General features: G+C 44.4%; 1 protein-coding gene across 1 annotated transcript in view; it reads left to right on the top strand.

The window, feature by feature from the left end:
- The window catches only part of LOC138979792 (solute carrier organic anion transporter family member 4A1-like), a 90,272-nt gene that overhangs the window by 15,682 nt on the left and 52,090 nt on the right, over positions 1–22,500 (top strand). The window contains exon 2 of the mRNA XM_070352534.1: positions 18,186–19,273. Within this exon, the coding sequence (XP_070208635.1) occupies positions 19,010–19,273 (264 nt within the window). The 5' untranslated portion in view covers positions 18,186–19,009. The remainder of the gene's footprint in view (positions 1–18,185; positions 19,274–22,500) is intronic.

Raw genomic sequence — 22,500 nt, 5'->3', positions numbered from 1 at the left:
ACAAAATTTGATTTCGTCGGATTACTGCATTTTGCTCGTTCCGGCATCTGCATTACTGTTGACCTACCATTTTTTTTTTTGGCTTATGAAACTAGCCCTGGATCTCTGTGGAAAAAGCAGCACTGTAATCGGGCAGCTCCCCGTGCAATGAGGCACAGTCGGCTGACTCAAATCTCTTTCACACAACCCGGCAATTTTGTCGGATTGCTGCATTTCACTCGTACTTGAACTGCAGTCAATGATCGGCTGTGTCAGTTGCTCGGCCATGAAACCGACCCCAGGGTCAAGTATGAAGTGGTCTCGATCAGCCCAGACTGACTAACGAGGCCTGATACTTACCTGATTCCTTACCACATTGGGATTTGGCGGGCCGAAGATAGAGGTCAATGGGTGTTTGAAGTAGTGGTGCTAATTGGCCGAAGCAGAAGCTGACAAAGACTGGCGCTCTCAGAAGGGTAGATTCGAACCATTGACCCGCCTATTAGGTCAGTGAAACTGAATCTGAGAGATGAACCAAAAATGTACATGCGCAGGATATATCATTCAGTGGTGGTTCGCTAATGATCTTTGTAGTGTATTTCCACTGCAGTTCACCTGTGTATTAATCGCTGATTTGTGTGATACATGTAAAATTTGTAAAGATCACTCCGGTCATTGTACTTTTGGATCATCTCTCTGGCGACATTAAAACCCAAAAACCAACCAACCAAACCAACGGGCGACATAGTCATCGTCAAAAAGCATAAACTGTAATTATATTTGTAAGATTTGTAATATATTGGCAGTGATGGCAGTCCTATTGTAATTAATAGTGATGATAAGATCTTGGAATCAGCCATTATCGTAGCAAATGAATTAGTACGTTTGGCCCCGCTTTGTATTCTTGCGGCATGCTATGACCAACAGTCATTACTTGTATCACCTTGATGTGCCATCAGCATTTCAGCAGTGTTCTTTGTCATAACTAATGCAAATTGCGCATATCATCATCGTGAATTTGTAACTATTATTTTTGGCGCTAGTATGTTGTCGTATGTTATATTATAAGTAACTGCAAACCATCAGGAACATTCTGGAAACATGTTCTACAAGTATCGGGCATCCACTCGAGAGTTTTGCTGGTATTATTTCTCTCAGTGTGTTCCCACGTCCCCGGCCCATGACCGACAATCTCCCCCCCATCCCCCCTCACCACAACCCCCACCCCTCCCAAACACCGTCTGTTTTTGAAGATTGTGTCAGAAATTGCCTGCTGTTTCATATTTCTGCACATGTGTCTCTCCGCATCGCGAATTGAAAAGTGTTGAGTTATTTGTTGCGCAACTTGAACAAAACTGTAAGCCGGTAAATGCAGGTGAAGTGGAACACTTGAATGAAGTAGCGCCAATCCGAGTTTACGAAGGCCAGCGCAAGGAGGATTAGATTGAGGCAGTCTACTTTCTGGAAAATGTTGTCTACAGTGTAGCAAAACAAAAAGAAGACAGAATTGGAGCCAGTTAGCACAATTTGTTTTCTGTGCCTACCACTAAGCTATATGGAATCCATTTCATTTTATCAGTCAAGGGCCATAACGCTAACGCAACACGAGAGTTATCGTTTTTGAATCTCTGAGAACAGTATGTACAGATCTAAAGTGTCTGGCAAGATCTTGATCTTCACTGCCAGAAAACATAGTAATCCGATATGTTTCTAACGCTTTTGCAAAGATAAACCCAGCCAACGATAGCACAGCAAATCAAGCAATGAAACAAAACACAGCTTCGCTCCCCATCGTCTGGATTTTCAAGCCGAACAGTTTGCTCTAAAAGTGACGGCGAAGCGAACTGGGAAAATTCTCCGAATTTTGTGACAACAACTGAACAAGGTTAGTGGATTTTTGTAATGATTGAGACACAGCTGTGAAGTGACACTGATTTCCAGATCGCCCGCAAGCCGTACAGGGGATACTCAAGCAGGTTATCAAGCATTTGATGAGAAGTTGTTCAGAGACATTTGAAGGAAATCCGATGCCAGGATACAAGTGTAGAAACGGTAAGCAGAGAGAGGTTGAAAGATGACTGACGCAGGAAAGGTCGAAGGTGTCTGATCTGTTATCGCCGATTGTGGTCCAGGGAGACACGAGGGATGCGAGCGACGAAGCGAGGTTATGCAGACAATGCAGGCTGCGGTGCCAGACGTTGCGCATAGCCTGCAGGGCGCTCGCTTCCAACGGTTCCCACAGAATGGTAAAGTATGACAGCACGTTGGTGCCAAAAGTGACCAAGTACAAAGAATCATGAAACAAGAAATTCGGTGTTTTTTTCTTCTACAGTAAAGTGAACACTGGTTCATTGGTTACTAATCAGTGATATCCCAGCGAAATGACAACACTTTACACTTTTGGTGTTCCCCGTGTTACACCAGAAAGATAAGCCCAAATTGTCAAGCACTGAGAATCACACTTTTGCCACGGATACTTCAAACGAGGCTTGCTGAATTATCTGTGAAGATAGTAACATGTTGACCTAGCTATTGGTACTTGCAAGTGAGAGAAGCGTTAATGACACAAGTTTACAGTGGTTCTTGTTATTATCACTGATCATATTGGAAGGCCATCCTGACCTCAGGTCAAAAATGTGTTACTTCCCTTCGGGTCTCATTCTATCCCTGACAGGATGCCTTGGTTTTCTTTCTGTGGGTAAGAAATCGATTTTGTACATATTTAGATCTTTTCGTAATGTGTTATGGATATAAGCAGATTCGCGATCGTCGATAATGATTTTTCATGGTGTTGTGTAATTTTTAAATTACAAAGGAATTGATATGTAAGACGGGCGGGGATGTAGCTCAGTCGGTAGCGCGCTGGATTTGTATCCAGTTGGCCGCTGTCAGCGTGAGTTCGTCCCCACGTTCGGCGAGAGATTTATTTCTCAGGGTCAACTTTGTGTGCAGACTCTCCTCGGTGTCCGAACACCCCCGTGTGTACACGCAAGCACAGGACCAAGTGCGCACGAAAAAGATCCTGTAATCCATGTCAGAGTTCGGTGGGTTATAGAAACACGAAAATACCCAGCATGCTTCCTCCGAAAACGGCGTATGGCTGCCGAAATGGCGGGGTAAAAAACGGTCATACACGTAAATTTCCACTTGTGCAAAAAACACGAGTGTACGTGGGAGTTTCAGCCCACGAACGCAGAAGAAGAAGAAGAAGAAGAAGAAGAAGAAGAAGAAGATATGTAAGACAGTTTCAAGCGAGCTATCTTTTGCGGATGTATAAAAACATACTGTGCAAACAACTCTAAAGTGTCACGTGATAATCAACTTTGGCTTCGGCGCGCGCCTTAAGCAGACGATTTTTTCTGTAACCAGTTGAGAGTGATGCAACCATATATCACGGTCTCCTTCCGACAGCAGTCTCAAAATTTCGACTTGTTTTGACCTTAGAATGATGTCTTTATCATAACTGTGAAGAACAGAACGGAGATCACTGTCGAAGTCGGCCGAATCTGCAATCATTTTCGTCTCGCGAACACTGATCTCAAATTTAGATCAGTGCTCGCGAAAAACATATGGGAGATAACTCTGTATTCTTGTTTTGATAGATTCGCGCAATAATTCAGCATGCTGTCAGAGAGAAACTGGCAATAGCCGTGGACCGATGATTATCAGAATGATTGGAGGGCGCCCTTTAGTTACTGGCATCACTGCCTTGTTCGTCTTTATACTCGTTGCTCACCTATCCGGTGCCGCTTATATTAGTGATATATATGATTTGTACAATTCTGAAAGTCGTAGGTAATAGAATAAACAAACAAGAATGGTATGTTATTGAAAAGTTTAATTATTTGAAAAAAACACAACGTTACATTCAGTGTGCTTTGACCCGGCGGTCTTTTAAGGGGACAGACAGTCAAACACGTATGATACAGATCATAAACATACCTGAGAAATAGTCCATGATACAGATCATAAACATACCTGACAAATTGTCCATGATACAGATCATAAACATACCTGACAAATTGTCCATGATACAGATCATACATTTATCTGAGACGACGTTAAACACCAAATAAAGAAACACTTATCTGAGAAATTGTCCATGATACAGATAATACACTTATCTGAGAAATTGTCCATGATACAGATAATAAACTTACCTGAGAAATTGTCCATGATACAGATAATAAACTTACCTGAGAAATTGTCCATGATACAGATAATAAACTTACCTGAGAAATTGTCCATGATACAGATAATAAACTTATCTGAGAAATTGTCCAAGAAACTCGATCCGAAGACACAAGCGAGGCAATAATAAAAACTACTGTCTGGGTTTTGTGATTTTCACTCTTTCATCAGCCTTGTGGTGACACAGCTTTGCCTTAAACTACTGTTATCTTCATAGAATCATAGTGTTGTTCATACGAAATGATTGTAAGAAAGATAACTGCTGCATGAAATGATTTTTGTGACGTTCACTTTTGGCACCAGTCTGCCGGCAGTACAACATTGCGCCCGACCCTCTCCTTTTCTTTTTCACACCGCGTTGACGATCGTGGGATTGTTGTTTTTGTTTTTTCTTTTTTTCTGCAAATCTCCCCGGGGGGAGTGTCGCGTTTCGTGCAAAATAAATGAAATCGTGCTTTTTCAGTTGAGTGTTTACAGTTGTGTGTTGCGGTTAATGGTGAAGTTTGCGTAAGGCCGACATCTCGGGATAGCGGATGGCGGCGCGGGTAGGGTATGGTATGCCAAGTGTGACAAATGCTGTTACAGCTGCTTGCAATATTTTGTACACCCCGCGTGAGTGTTGTCGGAGACACTTCTTATGCTCTAAACTATTTCCATATGATCACTCTTGAATGCGTTCTTCTTCTTCTCCAGAGTGACAAAGGTGTCAGTTTCGAAATTTAGTCTCAGCAAAAAGATTCCCAATTAATGTGCAGAGAAAGCCGCAGACAGACTGTACACTGCTGTTCACCCTGCACACTGCTGTTCACCCTGTACACTGCTGTTCACCCTGTACACTGCTGTTCACCCTGTACACTGCTGTTCACCCTGTACACTGCTGTTCACCCTGTACACTGCTGTTCACCCTGTACACTGCTGTTCACCCTGTACACTGCTGTTCACCCTGTGTCTGATGATGTGTCTGAAAACACCCCCGCTCGGAGGGGTTTTGCAGCCAGCGCAGTGAAGATAAAGAGGGAAAATGTTCTCGGCTCGCGCGGCAGCAAGCAGGATGTCTCCAGACCGTGTAGATGTTTGGTGTGTAGATGTTTGGTGTGTAGATGTTTGGTGTGTAGATGTTTGGTGTGTCGAATTCGAAGGATGCTCTTATCCCAAGTCGGAGACACTTCTTAGGCTCCCCCCCCCCAAAAAAAAAAAAAAAAAATAGTCTGTTTACAGTATCCCGACCGACCCTATTTTTTCGCGCGACCCTAGCATTTGGAGAAGAAAAAAAAAAAGTCTTTGTTTTTTGGCAAAATAACAAAAATATGGTTTTTTCGAGAAAAAAAAAATCCCGACCTACCGACCCTATTTTTTGGGCCTATGTTACTGTAAACAGACTATTTTTGTTTTTTGGCCTTACGCTACAAATCTCGTCCATAGTATATATGTTCATCCTTGATGAAATACATAGGCACCTTTTTCCTTACATGTACGATCATGTCAACCACCACAGATTTATCCAGGCTTTTACATTGGACACGAGCGTTCTCCAGTGCATTTGGAAATATACAACAATACATGATAACTGAACTGAACTGAACTGAACTGAACTTTATTTTACAAGGATGAAGATTTAAAGGCTGGGCCTTTTTTTACAAACTGTCCTTGGGACACACACACAAACACACGCGCGCGCACGCACCCACGCACGCACGCACGCACCCACGCACGCACGCACGCACACACACACTAACAGTTTAAACTAAAACAACTCTAAAGAAGTAAAAATTAAAATACAAACACCAATAGACATTCGTTGCAGATGATGATGATGACGAGAGAGAGAGAGAGAGAGAGAGAGAGAGAGAGAGAGAGAGAGAGAGAGAGAGAGAGAGAGAGAGAGATAGAGAGAGATAGAGAGAGAGAGAGAGAGAGAGAGAGAGAGTTTATTTGACGATTATGAGAGAGAGAGAGAGAGAGAGAGAGAGAGAGAGAGAGAGAGAGAGAGAGAGAGAGAGGGGGGGGGGGTTAAAAATGAGACGGCTTAGAATAAGGGTTTTTTGAAACAGCTGGGTTTTCGATTGAGATTTTACAGAGCTTGAAAACGCCTTGGCAACAATTTGCTTTATTAGTACACACGCACGCACGCACGCACGCACACACACACACACACACACACACACACACACACACACACACACACACACACACACACACACACACACACACATACGCACACACACACACACACGCACGCACACGGCACACGCACACTCACACGCACGTACGCATGCACTCACGCAGGAACGCGGTTTCCAGAATCTGAAAATAATGTTTTGTGACCTGCTATGTACAAATCCTCAAGTTAGGGAATGAATGGAGTTGGGGGAAGGGGGAGGGGGGGATTTCGGAGGAGCGACAGCTTCATTTGTTCATCATGTGTGCACCGTATACGCTAAGAAGCTTTTCCCTTCAAAAAGTGAAGCTGAAAGCATTTTTTCTCGCTGGTGCAGGAGTAGGGGGGCGTGTGTCATTTTATTTTCATTTTAGGTTAGGACCTGACGTAGCGTGAACGACGTAGACAGGAACCGAGGTGCCGGCATGAAAAGTTGAACAGGCGAATAAACTAATTAGACGTAGCTTGCCACTGGAAACATTTTTTTCTCCTCCCATGGCTTTTTCAAGTCGTTGGAACAGCGGTTTAGGATATCTGTACATCGTGCACTGGCGACCAGTTGCTTCAGTTTACCCCAGAAAAACACTGAACACAGGCAAACGGACAGAATTAAATTGAGATTTAAAGGCTGGCCCTTTTCTTAAATCTCTCTTTGAAACTAACACAAAAAAACGCAACAATGATTATGAACAACCCATCAAATGATAATAAAACAGAAAGGTTAAAGAAGCCAAGAAATAAAATACAAACACTACTAGACACACGCTTCAGATGAGGATGAGGATCGATGGTGTTAATGATGACAGACAGACAGACAGAAAGACAAAAACAGACAGACCATCGATATCCCTTTAAAGGCTAGTTGTGTAAACTCAGATTAGGACCTGGAAGGTAGGGATGGGATCCAAATCAAAACAAGAAAGAGGTGTTGGTTTAAGCGTGTTTTTATTAATTTCTTGTATACATGTTATATACAGTAACAACATTAAGAACGTTAACAAGCAGACTGCTTATGGACACGTTCCAAAACTAATAATCAATACACATTCTGATAACAAGACATGGCGAACAAGTGATAACTTCAACCCTTTTCTTTCAAAATATTTCATAATATTTTATACAAGTAGAGAGAGAGAGAGAGAGAGAGAGAGAGAGAGAGAGAGAGAGAGAGAGAGAGAGAGAGAGAGAGAGAGAGAGAGAGAGAGAGAGAGAGAGAGAGAGAGAGAGAGAGAGAGAGAGAGAGAGAGAGAGAGAGAGAGAGAGAGAGAGAGAGAGAGAGAGAATGCTTTGCTACATCTATTGAGGTGTTCCCTGCGAAGTATAAGAATCTTATATGTGTCAGCTTACATTTAAAACATTTTGTTTCTTTTTAAGGCCATCTGTTAAAGTACCCAAGATAACGGCCAGGGGGGGGGGGGGGGGGTATTGTTTGTTTGTTGGTGTCCATCCTTCGTCTGTCCTCCGTCCGTCCGTTCGGCCATTTGTTGTATTAACTTCCAAACTATAGTGGCGTTTTTTGAAACGAATTAGTACAGTGATACATCATCGTGACACTGACAAGACTTAGTACCCTGTGCCAAGAAATCGCTATTCTGCGGTCAAGTTCAAAACCACGGTACCGGTGCTAAATCATTATCTTGCCTTTCACCAACTTTAGAATTGTGACAGCTGTAGCGGTTAAACCTAGACCGCTGATGTTGGTATTGTACAGTGGAAGAAGAAGATTTTTTGTCCACGGCCAAAGTCAAGGTCACAAGTGCAACTTTAACTGCAGTCAAACCTGGTCCGTTGACCATTTGAAATGGAGCAAAAAATTGTACCGTCATTTTGTTTTAGTTATTTATTGATTGATAGATTATTTAATGATTTTTTTTTTTTTTTTTTTTTTACTGCCCGCGTCGTCTCTCCGTTCTTTTTCCATCTTCGGGTAGTCGTTCGCAGAACTTGCTGCTTTCTTAATAAAAATAAACAAGTCGCGTAAGGCGAAAATACAATATTTAGTCAAGTAGCTGCCATTTTTCAGCAAGACCGTATACTCGTAGCATCGTCAGTCCACCGCTCATGGCAAAGGCAGTGAAATTGACAAGAAGAGCGGGGTAGTAGTTGCGCTAAGAAGGATAGCACGCTTTTCGGTACCTCTCTTTGTTTTAACTTTCTGAGCGTGTTTTTAATCCAAACATATCATATCTATATGTTTTTGGAATCAGGAACCGACAAGGAATAAGATGAAAGTGTTTTTAAATTGATTTGGACAATTTAATTTTGATAATAATTTTTATATATTTAATTTTCAGAGCTTGTTTTTAATCCGAATATAACATATTTATATGTTTTTGGAATCAGCAAATGATGGAGAATAAGATAAACGTAAATTTGGATCGTTTTATAAATTTTAATTTTTTTTTACAATTTTCCGATTTTTAATGACCAAAGTCATTAATTAATTTTTAAGCCACCAAGCTGAAATGCAATACCGAACCCCGGGCTTCGTCGAAGATTACTTGACCAAAATTTGAACCAATTTGGTTGAAAAATGAGGGCGTGACAGTGCCGCCTCAACTTTCACGAAAAGCCGGATATGACGTCATCAAAGACATTTATCAAAAAAATGAAAAAAACGTTCGGGGATTTCATACCCAGGAACTCTCATGTCAAATTTCATAAAGATCGGTCCAGTAGTTTAGTCTGAATTGCTCTACACACACACACACACACACGCACGCACACACATACGCACATACACCACGACCCTCGTTTCGATTCCCCCTCGATGTTAAAATATTTAGTCAAAACTTGACTAAATATAAAAAGGAAGGACTTGTTTTGGGCTCTTGTCCTTTCTCCGTCCATAACCTTTGGTATTTTGTCATAGTTTTAATGCCAGCTGACACATTTTCGAGTGAATTTAGTCTGTTGATGTGCCTTAAAAAAGCACATGTTTTGGTACAAGTTCTCACGTTCAAGGTCAGGGTCACTCCGATAGTGATCAACTTGTAACCATCACTTGAAAAAGAGGAGGCCTTTATATTCCTGCAAGGTTTTAGCCCCTCCTTGGCGTTACGCTTGTGAATTTTTAACAGCCTTCTTCTTTTAATTGGGATGAAGCCGACGGAGACCAAGCAGAACTCCGCACGCAGAAAAACTTAAAACGAAGTGCCTATTTACATTTCCCTGACACTGGAACCGTCGAGGGAGGGTAGGTCTGGGATTGCCACTTAGTGGGAGAACAAGCACAACTGCACACAGCACGAACAAGACAGCTAAAGCAAATAAAAGGTTTTCTAGTAGCAGTAAGTAGTAGAAGATCTGTGGCTAAAGGTTGTTCCAGAGAACTTGTGTCTATTGAAACGTCACACCCGTGAAGACTCGAGGTGTGTGTGTGTGTTTTGTGTGTGTGTGTGTGTGCCCGGTGTCTGTGCTCTCTCTCTCTCTCTTTTTTCTCTCTCTCGATCCGTATGTGTGTGTGCGTGTGCGTGCGTTCGTGCGTGCGTTGATTTCGAGATTGGCAGTACATTTTGTTTGCTTTCGAACATTTGTTCAAAAGAATAGTGAGACTGCTAATGTTCTAAGATCAAGAATATGTGCACTATAGTTACGTATTCACGCGGCCTAAAATATAATTCTTTCATACATTCATTGTTTTTATTCTTTAGAAAGACAGTCATCTTATCTATTTCGGGGAAGATAACAGGCTACAGTCCAGCGTTGAGTTACGGCAGGAAGGAGTCGGTTGTCTCCCTTGACACGACGCAACAGGCAGGGGAAGTGATGATGAAAGTTTTTTGGCGAGCATCGCATTGCATGCAGCGCCCGTCGCTGCCTCATTTCCAAAAGGTTGCCCTATCTCTCCCCCACATCTCTTGCTCCACACCTGGCGCTCAGGCTTTTTACCTTTTTGTCTCTCTCTCTCTCCCTCCCTCCTCCCACTTCTGCCGTCCTATCTCTCGTCCGTACCTCTTTAGTTCCTCCACATGCACACAAACTTTTCTCTCGTTCTTTCTCTGTCTGTCTGTCTGTCTGTCTGTCTGTCTGTCTGTCTGTCTATCTGATTGTGTGTGTGTGTGTGTGTGTGTGTGTAAGTGTGTGTGTAAGTGTGTCTCTCCCTCTCTCTCTCTCTCTCTCTCTCTCTCTCTCTCTCTCTCTCTCTCTCTCTCTCTTTCTCTCTTTCTCTCTCTCTCTCTCTTCCTCTCTCTTTCTCTCTCTCTTCCTCTCTCTTCCTCTTTCTCTTTCTCTCTCTCTCTCTCTCTTTCTCTTTCTCTCTTTCCCCCTCTCTCTCTCTCTCTCTCTCTCTCTCTCCCTCTGACCCCTTCCAGTCTGATCCCTTTTTCTTATCCAAGCGTGTCACCTCCACCCCACCCTCCTTCGTTCTCTCTTAATCCCCACCCCTTCATCTCCCCCCGACCCCCCCCCCCCAATCCCCTCCTTATTGCCTCCTATTCTCTCTCCCCCCCCCCCCCCCCCCCCTTAATCTTTCTTCCTACTTCTCTCTCTTTCCCCCCTCCTTTCCTCCTACTTCCCCCCCCCCCACCCCCTCCTCATTTCCTACTATTCTCCCCCCCCCTCCCTCTTCTTTTTCCCTGCCCCCCCTCCCCCTCCACCCCTCTCCCTCATATACTTGTTCTTTTCTCGTTGTGCCGGTTCTCTGTCTTTTCTCTGGCAGTGTCTAATCTCCGATGTGTGCACTTTGCTCTATTCACGGGAAGAGCTCTCGTGCTCTGGTGGTTTGTTGTCAGTGTTTTCACGTCTCGGTCTTTATTTTCTTCGCCTGTATAGTTATTCTTGTGTACATAACCTGTGGATACGACGATATGTTGATGCTGTGGCCGGATTGTTTATGGATGATGAGCATATTGCATAACTTTCCCAAAACGTTATTCCTTTGGGTGACTGCCCCGGCTTTCAGGTTCGTGTCTTTATTTTCGCCTATACAGTAACTGTTATTCTTGTGTGTACATAATGTGTGAACGCGACGATATGACGATGATGTGGATTGTTTATTGGTTATAAACATATCGCATAAACTTTCCAAAACAAACAAACAAACAAATCCGTCATTTCTATACGGGACTACGGGATGTGAATGACCTTATTTTCCTAGATCCGGTGTGCCACTATTCTCGAGTACGTACCGTTATTTCTTTGTGTGTGTATTTTGAGGATTGTGACTTTAGTTTCCGATAATTATCCTCTGTTCGGCTATTCTGATTACATATGATGACGCAGTCAATTGTTCATAGTGTATGAGCATTTTGCATACAGTGATACACTTTATCAAAGATCAATTCCCTTGTGTGACTATTTTCAGTTTGCTGTCTCTGTTTTCCTTTGCTCAATTATTCTTGTGTACGCGTGTACATAGTTAGATACCTGTGAATGCGCCACAACAGTGATGCCGTGAATTGGTTACTGAAAAGGATTGTATAAAAGCAATATCCAAAAGCGTGAGGTCGTGTCTGTCGTTTCTTCTGTACACTATTTCTTTCTTCTCTCATGCCAATGTCAGATGTTGTCGTGAATCAGATTTGAATCTGTGAACGTTTAAGATCGTGATTTAGGCATTCTCCTTTGAATATTTCGGTGCTTATAATTGATTCGGTTAACCGTTGCGTATAATTGATTCGGTTAACCGTCCAGCCTAAGTGCCACGTTTTCGCTTGGAAGTAGCTCGTATCAAGTTATTATAGTTTCCTGCCGTTTAAAAGGAAGTTGAACTGTCCGATTTTTTTAGAACCTTTAGGGAACTAGGGAACATTTAAACTGTGATTCTTTTCTTCTTTCTTTCTTTTACGAGGGATCCAAACGCTCGCTATTTGATCCCTCAGGTTTTTGTTTTTTTGTATCCGCCAAGGATAAAATTAATGTTGTGGTCTGTTTTCAACTTCAAACGCTCAGAATAGATTTGCAGTCTCTTTAAACACGTAATCGAGCATGCAGTGTTTATGTTACTTACCGTTTCTTGTCCATTTTGTGATAACTAGACTATCTGTGCACTTTTTGTGTGTGGGAGAAAGGTGTGTTTTTGATTGTAGGGAGGGGGGGGGGGGGGGGGTATGATGGGGACGTCGAGGGTGGTTAGAGAAGGGAACGGGGAGGGGGACGGGGCGTTTTTAATTCGTATTCAAGTTCAATCAGTTGCCTTGGCTTCTCGGATGTCAAAAAGATTGTGCTTGAAAAGACTGTCATTGGGTGTGACGGTGTTGAATGAAATGTGTTTTTATTGTGTTTTTTAATTTTCCATGTACCCTCACGGGGTTTTTATCGGAATAAAACTTGACTTGACTTGTCAACTAACTAACAAGCACAACACACACACACACAAACGCACGCACTCACGCACGCACGCACGCACGCACTCTCTCTCTCTCTCTCTCTCTCTCTCTCTCTCTCTCTCTCACATGTCAAGCTTGTATTGTACAAGCTATTTTTCATAGGGTTTTGCACGAATGAAAACACGGGCACAACGGCACAGTTGTCTTGCCAAGAATGTTCGGATTGTTCTCAGGCCTCTTACCTGTTGAGGGGTATTGTTATACCCCCACCCGTCCCCCTCCCTCACCCATCAGATTTCTCGGTGACAGAGGACTATATATTCGCCACAACACCTTGTTATTTCTCGCCCACTCCCCTCCTCCTCAGTTCCCCTTCCCCGCCCAAGATTGTTTTCCCCCGTCTCATATGTCTCATTGAGGACACAAAGGTCGCTTCCTGCAGTCAAAAAGGTCGCTTCCTGCAGTCAAAGAGGTTGATAAATCTACGATAATGTAAAGTGTTTTGCAGGATTTGGCAGTTTTATAGCGGTATAAGCAAGTCGCTTGAATCGTAAAAGTGTTCAATGCGTATTTCTGTCAGCGCTCTGCTGGGAGGAAGAAGGTGGGGGCTGGTGCTGGGGGCTTTTGGACGTAAAAGCGAAGAGTCGAAGGAGGGGGTAAAGCTAGGGAGAGGGAGGGCGTCAGAGGGGGGGGGGGGGGGGGGGCGAACCCCGCAGGTCTACTTACCTGTAATGTGTTGAAACGTCGTCGTCAGCTTACCTTCCTTCGTACTGTGAATTACGGCTCTTTGAAACTTTCCTGGCGACAGCTGCTTTTCTTTGCCGCAAGAATTGGGGTTTTCTGGTAAAAGTCTGGAAAAATTGATGAGAAAAACAACAAGTACAAGAAAATAAGAAAGATTAGAAAAAGACCAAGAAGGAAAGTCGTGAACTTTAATACCTCAATTGATCAGCAAACTAACATAGCCTGCAACAAGACGTTGACAAGAATCAATGGCCCCACAGCAAAGAACTGCAAAAAAAGCACCTGTCGACTTTTTAAAACAAAATAGATTTTTTTTTTAGGGGTAGTGTTGTGACTGTGTTGCTGCGGCTTTTTTGTTGTTGAAAGAATAATGTTGCACAGCACGAAGACTTGAGTGTTGGGAGCCTATTTCAGTCTCGCCACAAAAGCCTGACAATGACGAAACGAAAATCAACAGGCTGGAGAGCAGTGTACACTAAACTAAAGACGCTGTTGAGATTGAGTTTGTTTGGTGAACGTCCGTTTTGTTCCGCTCCTTGGCCGAGAGGGTCTCGTGTAACAATGGTGTTATTAGGTTTAAAAACATGCATGCCCCCCCCCCCCCCGCCCCCCCCCAAAAAAATGCATCTCCCCCCCCCCCCTCCACCAAACAAAAAACAAAAAAAAACCTAATCGGTACGTCGGTTTGATTGAAGATTTGTTTGTTTCTCTGTGTCGTTATTGTTCGCATGCTTGTTTAAAAAAAAAATAAAAAAAAATCCCAACTTTCTGCAGCTAATGGTGCACGTGTGGCACTTGTTTTATCACTGGAACAGCAGCGGAGAGACACGCAGACCCAATCCAGCCAAACCATCGTGAGAATTAAGAGGAAGTGTAATTTTGCTACAATTGTCACTGACTGATGTGACGTCAGTGTCAGGTCACCGTGATTTGTTGTTTCTAGGGGAAAATGCTATGTGAACTGTGATGCCACGGTGTTTGAGTATGAGAAGTTGCGTTTCAATTACGAAGAATAATTTACAAATACGTGTGTGTGTGTGTGTGTGTGGGGGGGGGGGGGCGGGCGGATGTAGTGTGTGTACGGGTGTGTGTGTGTGTTTGTCAGTGGAAGGGGAGGGGGGGGGGGGGTTTCGCGTGAATAGACTGGTGTGTATGTGTCGAAGTGCAGGGGATTATAATTGTGTGCATGATCGCCTGTTCGTGTATTTTTTAAACACATTTTAATTCCTCACAAGCTTTCATCAATCTGCCAATATTTCCCTAAACATTCGTCAACATCATTCGTAAGCCGACATACCGTTTGACCTGTTTTGTAACACACACACACTCACGCACACACACACACACACACACACTCACACTCACACACACGCACACACACACGCACACACACACACACACACACAAACACACACGCACACACACATACACCCACACTCTCTCTCTCTCACACACACACACACACACTCTCTCTCTCTCTCAGTCACACACACACACACTCTCTCTCTCTCTCTCACACACACACACACACACACACACCTTCACCGCTCCATCCCCTTCCACTCCCCCTTCCCACCCCTTGTACCTTCCCCCCCCTCCCCACCCCCTTCCTACTTCTTCCTCTTGCCCTTCCTCCCCCTTTACTTGAGTCAAGACAAGAGACGCCGGTGTTACATACGTTTTGGGCCTGACTTCATTTTGTGCCGTATGGGGCTGATTGCATCTATACCCGACACACCCCTACCCCCTTTCATACAGCTGCAGATTGCATCTCAGATCCTGATATGCCGTCCTTAATTCCACCCTACCTCCTCCTAGAGTTACGGAAAGCGTGACCTTTACTTACAAGAGGTTCAAGTACTTTGAGCGTAAAAAGAAAAAAAAAATACTGCAGAGCTGGGCCGTTTCTCGACAACCCCATTCCCCCCCCAAAAAACACCCGTTAGCCACACACACAAATACGATCGCAAGCACGTACGCACACCGTCCTGTACGGACATGCACACAAGCACGTGTGTACGTACGTTGCACAAACACACACACACACACACACACACACACACACACACACACACACACAACTTGAATCACACACACACACAACCACACACACACACACACACACAACCACACACACACAACCACACACACACACACAACCACACACACAAACATACACACACATGCACGCACACACACACACACACATGCACGCGCGAACACACACACACACACACACACACACACACACACACACACACACACACACACCAGGCATGAAAATTCTCCGTATTTTCCGTATTTTCCGTATTTTTGAAAAAAATAAACCGTATTTTGTTTTATTTTCAGTATTTTTTCTTTTTTTTTTTTAATTTTTTTTTTTTTTTTTTTTTTTTTTTTTTTTTTTTTTTTTTCCTAGTCATTGTTATAGTAAAATAGTTTTGGGGCCATGTTTGAATCCAATTTTAAGGCTCAGATAGCCCCAGATTGCACCAAATTGCACCCTTGAACAAAAAAAATTTCCGGGGGGGCATGCCCCCGAACCCCCCTAGAAGTCTTGGCGCTTCGCGCCTGCGAAACTTGGCACTACGCGTCTGCGAAACTTGGCGCTACGCGTCTGCGAAACTTGGCGCTACGCGCCTTCGATTTTTGTTTTCAGTATTTTTTTTTTTTTTAAGTTTTCATGCCTGCACACACTACCCATCAACCCTACCCCCTCCCCCCGCATACACACATACACACGACAATAACCGCACGAACAATAGCTGAGCCTTGTCATGAGTAAGTTCTCAGCCTGCCCGTCCCTCCTTGCAACGTTGTACATGAACCTCCCCTAAAAAATTGTTACATTTACTTGAATTTACACGTTGCATGTCTTAGACTTGATGCTCTCTTCCTATGCGCTTTCGTCCTAGTCTCTCCTTGTGGTTGTTAGTACTTTTTTCCCCCTCTCCCTCCCTTTTCTTTTTTTATCTTCTGTAGATTCTTTTGTTCCTATTTAGCTCCCCATCCCCATTCTTTCAATTTGTTCTTCTGGTTTATTGTTGTTATGTCCACCATTACGAAAATGTGTGTAATTTAGTATTGTTCTGGTCACGTGATATAAGCATTTGCTTGAGTGCGTGTCCTAGCTGTGTGTTTCGAACTGTTCATGAGAAGAAATTCTGAATAAAATTTTGTTTAAACCAACCTCCCCTGTATTTACCTGACTTGGAGCATAACAACGTTCCTTTTAGCGATGTCACGACTATGCTTCTACGCCCTCTCTCCTCCTTCCAGAGTTACAAAACTTACCTTTTGCGTACGTACGCAAGTATACTTCGAACCAAAAGATAATACGCTCAGCACAATTAATGATAGGGAGCCAGCTCCTCCAACCCTAGGCCCTCGATGCTCCCCCCCCTCCCCCAACACACACACCGCCATCTCTCTCGATCTCTCTCTCGAAGTTTAGGTACATTAAATAAGAAGTGACGCTGAGCACAAGTTATTGGGAGCTCCTCCATCACCCCTCTTTGCCTCCCGGCCTCCCCTTTGAGAATTCCAAAACCGTAAGCCTTACTTGCTCAAAGTTCACGAAGTTATACTTCGAATAAAAAGGGACACTCAGCTCAAGTGATTGAGGAGATCACGCCCCCCCCCCCCCCAACCCCCACCGCCCCCTATTATTCGCTTCCAGAGTACCACTCACACAAGCTCTCCTTGCGAGAACTTTAAACAAAAAGTGACACTGAACTCAAATGATGGGGACCGCTTCTAGAATCCCACACACATAACCTTTACTAACAAGAAGTGGAAGTACTTCAAGTTGAGGAAAACGTGACGCTGCACTCAAACTCTGGTGAATACCCGCCCCGCCCCCCCCCCCCTTAATCCGTTTCAAGAACTCTACAAACGTAACCTTTACTTACAAGAAGTGCAAGTGCTTTGAGCAAAAATGTAGAGAGGATGGAAAATGTGGGTCTTATTTAGTCTTCCAGGCATACTTCTTGTGTGGGTCTCATTGCCGTTGGCGAGGGGAGAGAGAGAGAGAGAGAGAGAGAGAGAGAGAGAGAGAGAGAGAGAGAGAGAGAGAGAGAGAGAGAGAGAGAGAGAGAGAGAGAGATTGATTGAGATTTTGATCATGCGCAGTTTGTGTGTGTGAGTTTGCGTGCGTCCTGCGAACATTTGTGTCTTTGGGTGTGTGTATGTTTGCATACGTGCGTACGTGCCGCGAACCTGTGTCTGTGTCTCTGTGTCTGTGTCTGTGTGTGTGTGTACGTGTTTCTTTGACGAACCGGATTTTCCACGTTCAACTTTTAGTTTGTGTGTGTGTGTGTGTGTGTGTGTGTGTGTGTATGTGTGTGTGTGTCTGTCTGTCTGTCTGTCTGTGTGTGTCTGTGTGGGATTGTGTTTCTTTGACGAACCGGATTTTCTACGTACAACTTATAGTTAATGTGGGATAACTATTTGATGCTATTCACGTTGTCTGTGGTTTGCATAATGTATACTCCTTTGCTGCTGTTTGCGTGGCTTTTTCTTCTTCTGCGTTCGTGGACTGAAACTCCCACGTACACTAGTGTTTTGTGCACGAGTGGAATTTTACGTGTATGACCGTTTTTTACCCCGCCATTTAGGAAGCCATACGCCGTTTTCGGAGGAATGCGTGGCTTTTTTATTTGTTTTAAAGGTGTGCTCTGATGAGTTATTCTTTGTTCTTGAGGGACATTTCCGGTGAGAAGGAAATGTTATTTTTGATAATATTATAGTGGCTATTTTAATTTTGATTTATTTTATTTTTATTTTTATAGTTTTTATTTTTATACTGAGCTTTGAAGGAATGCATTTTTTCTGAATGTGTGCAGATGGCGGCTGTTTGATTAGAAGACAACGCCGTACAATTAATCATCTCAGGGAAGTCTGCGCGTGACATTCAATGACCAGAAGTGCACCTGCACGCAGAACAAAAGAGAAGAGAACAGAACAAAGCCAAACACACAAGGGACAGATCAAAACAAACACAGAAGAGACAGTAATTAACAGTGTCCTGACAATGGAAAAGCAGACGACCCGAGTTCTCGCCAGCGGCTGCGCTCCCTTATAATGAAAACACCCGTCGACAGACGGTCATTACATCACAAGTCAACAGCCATCACCGCCATGCCACTTGTCAACAAACTGACGCACCTGCAGTGTTGACTGACAATCATTGATTATTAATAATCTACTCCGCGCTTTGGCGGCAAAGGAGAGAGGGAGAGACACAGACAGACAGACAGACACACACACAGACAGACAGACAGACAGACAAACACAGAGAGAAGTAGAGAAAGGGGGACTTGTTGCGACCACTGAGAAACCGAGTGAGAGAAAAAGGGACGTCTCGCGACCACTTGGAGAGACCGGCAGGGAGAGAGAAAGAGGGGGTGAGGTGAGGCCGGAAGTCTTACGACCACTGAGAGAGAAAGACAGGGAGAGAGAAAGACAGGGAGAGGGAAAGGGGAAGGTGTAACAACCCGGAAGAGAAAAAGACAGGTGTAGAGGGAAGTCGCACGACAAAAAGACAAAAAGTCTCACGACCACTAAAGAGAGAGACAGACACTTCCCAAAGTGTCACAACCACTACACCACCACACCCACCTCACTCTGTTTTCCTGCGACACGATTGGTTGACAAGTCCGCGACGAGCATGACAGGATTAAAATCTCGCAGCGGCACGGTCGACTACACGCCGATGCGACCTCCCGTCACAAACATGGCAGACGGGCTGAAGAACGGAGTTGTGCCGCCTGGATCCAGCCCGGAGGTCACAAGTACCAAGTACACGGATCCCAGGGGAGGGGGAGAGGATGAGCACAGGTGTCGCTGGGGACCCTTTAGTTCCGATTTCTGCCAGACTTTCAGGAAGCCCGCGTGGTTTCTGGTGTGCCTGTGCTGGGCTGGAGCGATACAGGTGAGTGTTGACTACTTGTGTAGTGGTGTTTGTGGTGTTGTTTCGTCTGTATGGTGTTGAGTTACCTGTGGCGTGTGTGAATTGTGATGAGCTTTTGGTAGTGTTAATCGCTGTTGTTGTTTTGGTGGAAGGGTGGCTTGAGGGTGGGGTGTTGTGGGGTGGGCGGATATCGTGGTTGTGTGTGTGAGTTACCTCTCTTCAACTTACATCGCTGTCCTGGTCATCGACGGTCATTCGTTTCGCTTGACTTGTTTTCTCTCGCTCTCGGTCTCTGTCTCATCGTTCTGTCTCTCTATCACACACACACACACACAGACGCGCGCGCACGCACGCACGCACGCACGCACACGCACTCACGCACGCACGCACGCACGCACACACACACACACACACACACACACACATTCTTGATCCGGGAGGGTCATGCGCAACCGACACACAACTGTAAGTTTCCTTTTAGAGTTTTCTCTCACTCCAATTCTCCTTGCCCAGTCATGAAATCAGTAACTCGCTCTGCCTGGCTGAACAGGACGAGGTATGAGTTACTCTCTTTCTCTCTCTGGTCTGCTTCTCAGGCGGGCTATACGGTCTGCTTCTCACTGGATATCTGGATCTCTCTGTCTGTCTGTCTCTCTATGATCTTTGTCTCTGTCTCTTTATCTCTGTGTGACTGTTTATTCTGCCTCTCTCGCTCTGTGTCTCTGTGGTTAGAAGAAAAACGAAGATTTGATTCACAAAACAAAAATTGATTTGATTTGGCTTTGTCTCTCTCTCTCTGTCTCTCTCTCTCAGTCTCTCTCTCTCTCAGTCTCTCTCTCTCTCTCTCTCTCTCTCTCTCTCTCTCTCTCTCTCTCTCTCTCTCTCTCTCTCTCTCTGATGGTGCCTCCCATCTGTTTGACGAGGTCAGCGGACAATGTTTACACGCGTGGCCGATTTCCTATGTTACTCAACACTCGCTATTAATCGATCGGATCGTACGCTTCACCCTGTTTCTGATCCTTTGTTGTTGTTGTTTGCGTGTTGTGAAAATATATGTATATGTGTGTGTTTCTGCGTGTGTGTGTGTGTGTGTGTGTGTGTGTGTGTGTGTGTGTGTGTGTGTGTGTGTGTGTGTGTGTGTGTGTGTGTGTGTGTGTGAGAGACAGGTAGATAGACAGACAGACGGTAACATAGAGTGGCAGAGATACGGACAGAGAGAGAGAGGCAGAAAGAGCAATAAAAACAGAGACTCTGAGAGAGAGAGCAGTGCTGTATATGTTTGCCGTAAGAGTTATGCAGATCAGCCGATCGTCAGTTCTGTTTTGCATGACTGATTCACTTTTGCTGTCAGGGCTTGGTCAATCTCGCACTGTCATTCGTTCCGCTTGATGTATTTCTCAGTGTTGTCGGCTGTGTGGGCCAACCTACCTACCTCTCACGGGGCCACAGATCTATCTATTTCTATGCATGGCCATCTTTTCATTACAACCTATTCTTGTGTAGTTGTTTCAGTGAGCTGTGCGCACGTGTCTTTTGATATGGTTGACCTGTTACTGTGTCTCGTTGTTGTTGTTGTTGTTGTTGTTGTTGTTGTTGTTGTTGTTGTTGTTGTTGTGAAATGTGTAGAGTAACTCAGGTGCATCTGTATGAAGTGTTCGCGGAGACTGCTGATTCTTCACTGGTACTGCAGTGGAACCCCCCCCCCCTTTTTTCAGATCCCCCCCACCCCGAATTTAAGACTCCCTCCCTTTGAAGGCCTTGTTTTCTGATTTTTTTTAACCTCTGTAAATGTACCCTCATTTTAAGACTCCCTGAGTTTTAATGTAACCGAGTGCCGTAACACCACGATCACCTCGGGAGGCGAAGTGCAATCAAACAGGATTGAAAATGTTAGGGCTAATTTCTTAGCCCTATAAAAACTGTTATGCAAACCCGAAGGTTTCCATGAACATACAGACAATCGGAAACCACCAGACCCCATCACAAACAGAATTCTAAAATCCAGAAGTGTTGACTTAAAGGCCAACAACTCGGGTGCAGAGTCTGCTGTGAAAGGAGCGGTAGCCTCCCCTGTCACATTAAGGCCAGATTTTCTAAGTTTTTTTTGTTAGATCTTAAAAAGGGGGGGGGGGGGGGGGGGAATCCGTATTAGGTGTAGTGTGTGTGTGCCAGTGCGCGCGCGCGCGAAAGAAGATGGATGATCGATATAAACACTAAACAGTGGCATCATCTTTTCAAATTCGCTGTTTTTTTTAAAATTTTGTTTATCTTGGTACCTGTCACCGCCGTCCCACGCACGTCACGGTCTATGTTACTGTTAGTATAGATGTACTATTTTTATGGTCGCACCTTGAACCTAGTAACTGGACTACCGGATATCCGTGTGCAACTTGCTACCCCCACCCTCCCCTCATCTCCAACAGCATAGTCAGTCCTGCTCTCCCCTCTCTCCCCCCCCACCCCTCTCTCCCTCCCCTCTCTCTCTCCCCTCTCTCTCCCCTCTCTATCTCTCTACCTCTCCCCCTCTCACTCTCTCTCTCTCACTCTCATTTTCTCTTGCTTTATCTCTCTCTCTCTCCCCTTTATGTCTCCCTTCCTCTTTATCTCTTTCTCTCTCCTGCCCTCTCTCTCTCTCTCTCTCTCTCTCTCTCTCTCTCTCTCTCTCTCTCTCTCTCTCTCTGTTTGTTACGTTGAAACTATCCCCGGCATCACAAATCATCGCTGTCACAATACGTGTACCTCACTATTTCATGCATTTATAAAAACAAAATTGAGCAGTATAGAGGCCGCTGTGCTTCAAGCCTGTAGATCCTCTTATACTTGTATGTACTCAGTGTCCCTGTCGCCGTATCGGCGTATGAATTGTTACCTGTGTCGCTGTGATTCATTTCATCTCATCCGAAGGACACACTCATGAAGACCAACCCATTCCGTGTCATATACCATGCGGATAATTATTTTCTTACATCGTAACATGATCTTGCTTGATAACGAAAATATAAAATAGAATAAATCAACTGCTGTGCGAACTTGCCCTGATTCATGACTTCTCTGAAGAGAGAACACAAATTAAAGTGACAACATACCACAAAGAGGCTGTGTGTGTGTGTGTGTGTGTGTGTGTGTGTGTGTGTGTGTGTGTGTGTGTGTGTGTGTGTGTCACTTGTGTGGGTTCAGGCCAGACAGTGCGATTGTGTGTCAGTGTGAGCTTTGGGAGGGAATTGGCCGGCCCCAGGCCCACACCCTAT

This window comes from Littorina saxatilis, linkage group LG11 (assembly GCF_037325665.1).
Source record: "Littorina saxatilis isolate snail1 linkage group LG11, US_GU_Lsax_2.0, whole genome shotgun sequence".
NCBI classification, from domain to species: Eukaryota; Metazoa; Mollusca; class Gastropoda; order Littorinimorpha; family Littorinidae; genus Littorina; species Littorina saxatilis.
The sequence above is the reverse complement of the archived record's forward strand: the minus strand, read 5'-3'. Positions and strand labels throughout refer to the sequence as shown.